Below are 2,093 nucleotides of genomic sequence, written 5' to 3' on the forward strand. Positions count from 1 at the left end.
TGCTCCCCCAAACCTCTAGGGCAGTGGTTCTCAACCTTCTGGCCCTTTGAATACAGTTCCTCATGTTGTGACCCAACCATAAAATTATTTTCGTTGCTACTTCATAACTGTAATGTTGCTACTGTTATGAATCGTAATGTAAATATTTGATATGCAGGATGGTCTTAGGAGACCCCTGTGAAAGGGTTGTTCGATCGCCAAAGGGGTTGCGACCCACAGGTTGAGATCCGCTGCTTTAGATGATCATCCCTTTGCAGCTAGATAACACCCTCTCTACTTCAGCTGCATAGTGGCACATAAAAAAGGGCTAGATCCAGAGAATTAACCCCTCCTGTGGCCCAATTACAGTTTTCCATAAAGGCAACCATAATTGCTCCAATCTGGTTTAATTCTAGGAATTCATTACAAAATTTAAAACCATTGTGTAAGAAAGCCTTCAGACTGTAACACACCTTGAGTCTAACATCTTCCTTTGGCTATAAATACACATGCTCTCTACAGAGTCCAAAGCTGGATAGAGTCTTCTTATACCACGTAGGTCGTACCTCTTAGTAGTCTCACACACCTATGTACATCTTTCTTGGCTTGTTTAAAAGATAAGTTCCCATGCATCCTAGGAAATACACAATATGCTCCACACAATGGGGTCAATCTATATCCCGAACTTTAAAAGCCCCAAAGTACGTTGCATCTTGATCTGGATCCAATAGTGAAGGGTTGGACACTTCGATGCTTATTTCCTCTCCAGACCGTAACTTAAAAAATCCTCCAACATTTATGGAGTAAAAATGGAATTCAGAATTCCCTGACCAGTATTTGGTGCTTCCTCCTTTCATCAGGGTATGAGAACTTGGGATTTTGATACTGGTTTTAGTGACATAGACCATCAGCTGAAGATACTCCGTATCAAGGTCTCCCGAAGTTTCATGATGGCGAAAGCAAATGTTGGCATACAGGTAATAAAAGCCATCTTGGTTGACTATTAGTTTTCCATTGCTGAAAGTCATGTTGGAGATCTTGGCCCAACCTTATAGAGAAAAAGAAAAACAAGAATGATTAGAAATAGCATGGTAAACAGGGAATAGAATATAAGATATCAGAAATAAATATAAATGTACCCATAATCACAGTAAGTGTAAATTGACTTAATTCAGTTAAATGACAGATACTCTCCAGGTTGAAAGTAAAACAAAATCCAGCTATATTCTGTTTTTGGAAGAATTTCTAAAACATAATGACACAGAAGTTGACATTTAAGAGAGAGGGGGGGAAAAAAGTACCAGACACATTTCCAGCAAATGGAAAACAAGGTATTAAAAAAATCTCTCTGCCACCCAAAACATCCAGATCTGGACAAACCACTTTACTAAAGTAAAGAAACTTTAAAAGGTATCTATAATAATAAAAGGGTAATATGGTAATTAGACCGGACATCATTCTGGATGAAGCCGGGGCCGGAGGGAAGCCTGGGTCCTGGGTGCCAGAGGGAAGCTGGTGCGGGCAGCCAGGGGAAAGAAGACCTACTCTTGCACGAATTTCATGAATCAGACCTCTAGTTATTTATATATAAAAGCCTAAGCAACTGAACAATCAAACAACCAACTGACCAAATGACCAGTCGACTGGTCGCTATAACACACACTGACCACCCGGGGGCAGATGCTCAACATGAGAGCTGCCCCCTGGTGGTCAGTGCATTCCCACAGCCAACCTTCCGCAGTTGGCCAACCTCCCGTGGTCCCTCCCCCTGGGCTGCAGTCCTTTCCCTCAGCTGGCTGGCTCCGATGACCCTGATCAGGGCCACCAGCCAACCTCCTTGGTCCTTCCCCCTGGCTGGCCAACCTCCCATGGCCAGCCAACCTCCCATGGCCCCTCCCTCCATCGGCCCACCTCCTGCGGCCTCCATCAGCCCCCGATCACTGGACAGGCCGCTACTCCCTGACCTTCACCTATACAATGTATCTTGATTTTCTTTTCAAACACCATACAATTTACCCACTTAAAGTATATAATTCAATGTTTTTAGAAAGTTGTACAACCATCACCACATTCTTTTTAATGGCTGCAGAAACTTTATTCAGTACATATTTCTT

At 43.0% G+C, this 2,093-nt stretch overlaps 1 protein-coding gene across 1 annotated transcript; it reads right to left on the reverse strand.

Annotated features, from left to right (window-relative positions):
• Positions 1 to 278: 278 nt before the first annotated feature.
• LOC102770689 (tumor necrosis factor ligand superfamily member 11) lies at positions 279 to 1,021 on the reverse strand. The gene has a single exon (XM_015566303.1). The coding sequence runs from the start codon at positions 1,005 to 1,007 to the stop codon at positions 648 to 650; it is 360 nt and encodes a 119-aa protein (XP_015421789.1). The 5' UTR covers positions 1,008 to 1,021; the 3' UTR covers positions 279 to 647.
• Between the last annotated feature and the right edge of the window lie 1,072 nt (positions 1,022 to 2,093).

This window comes from Myotis davidii, unplaced genomic scaffold (assembly GCF_000327345.1).
Source record: "Myotis davidii unplaced genomic scaffold, ASM32734v1 scaffold433, whole genome shotgun sequence".
NCBI lineage: Eukaryota > Metazoa > Chordata > Mammalia > Chiroptera > Vespertilionidae > Myotis > Myotis davidii.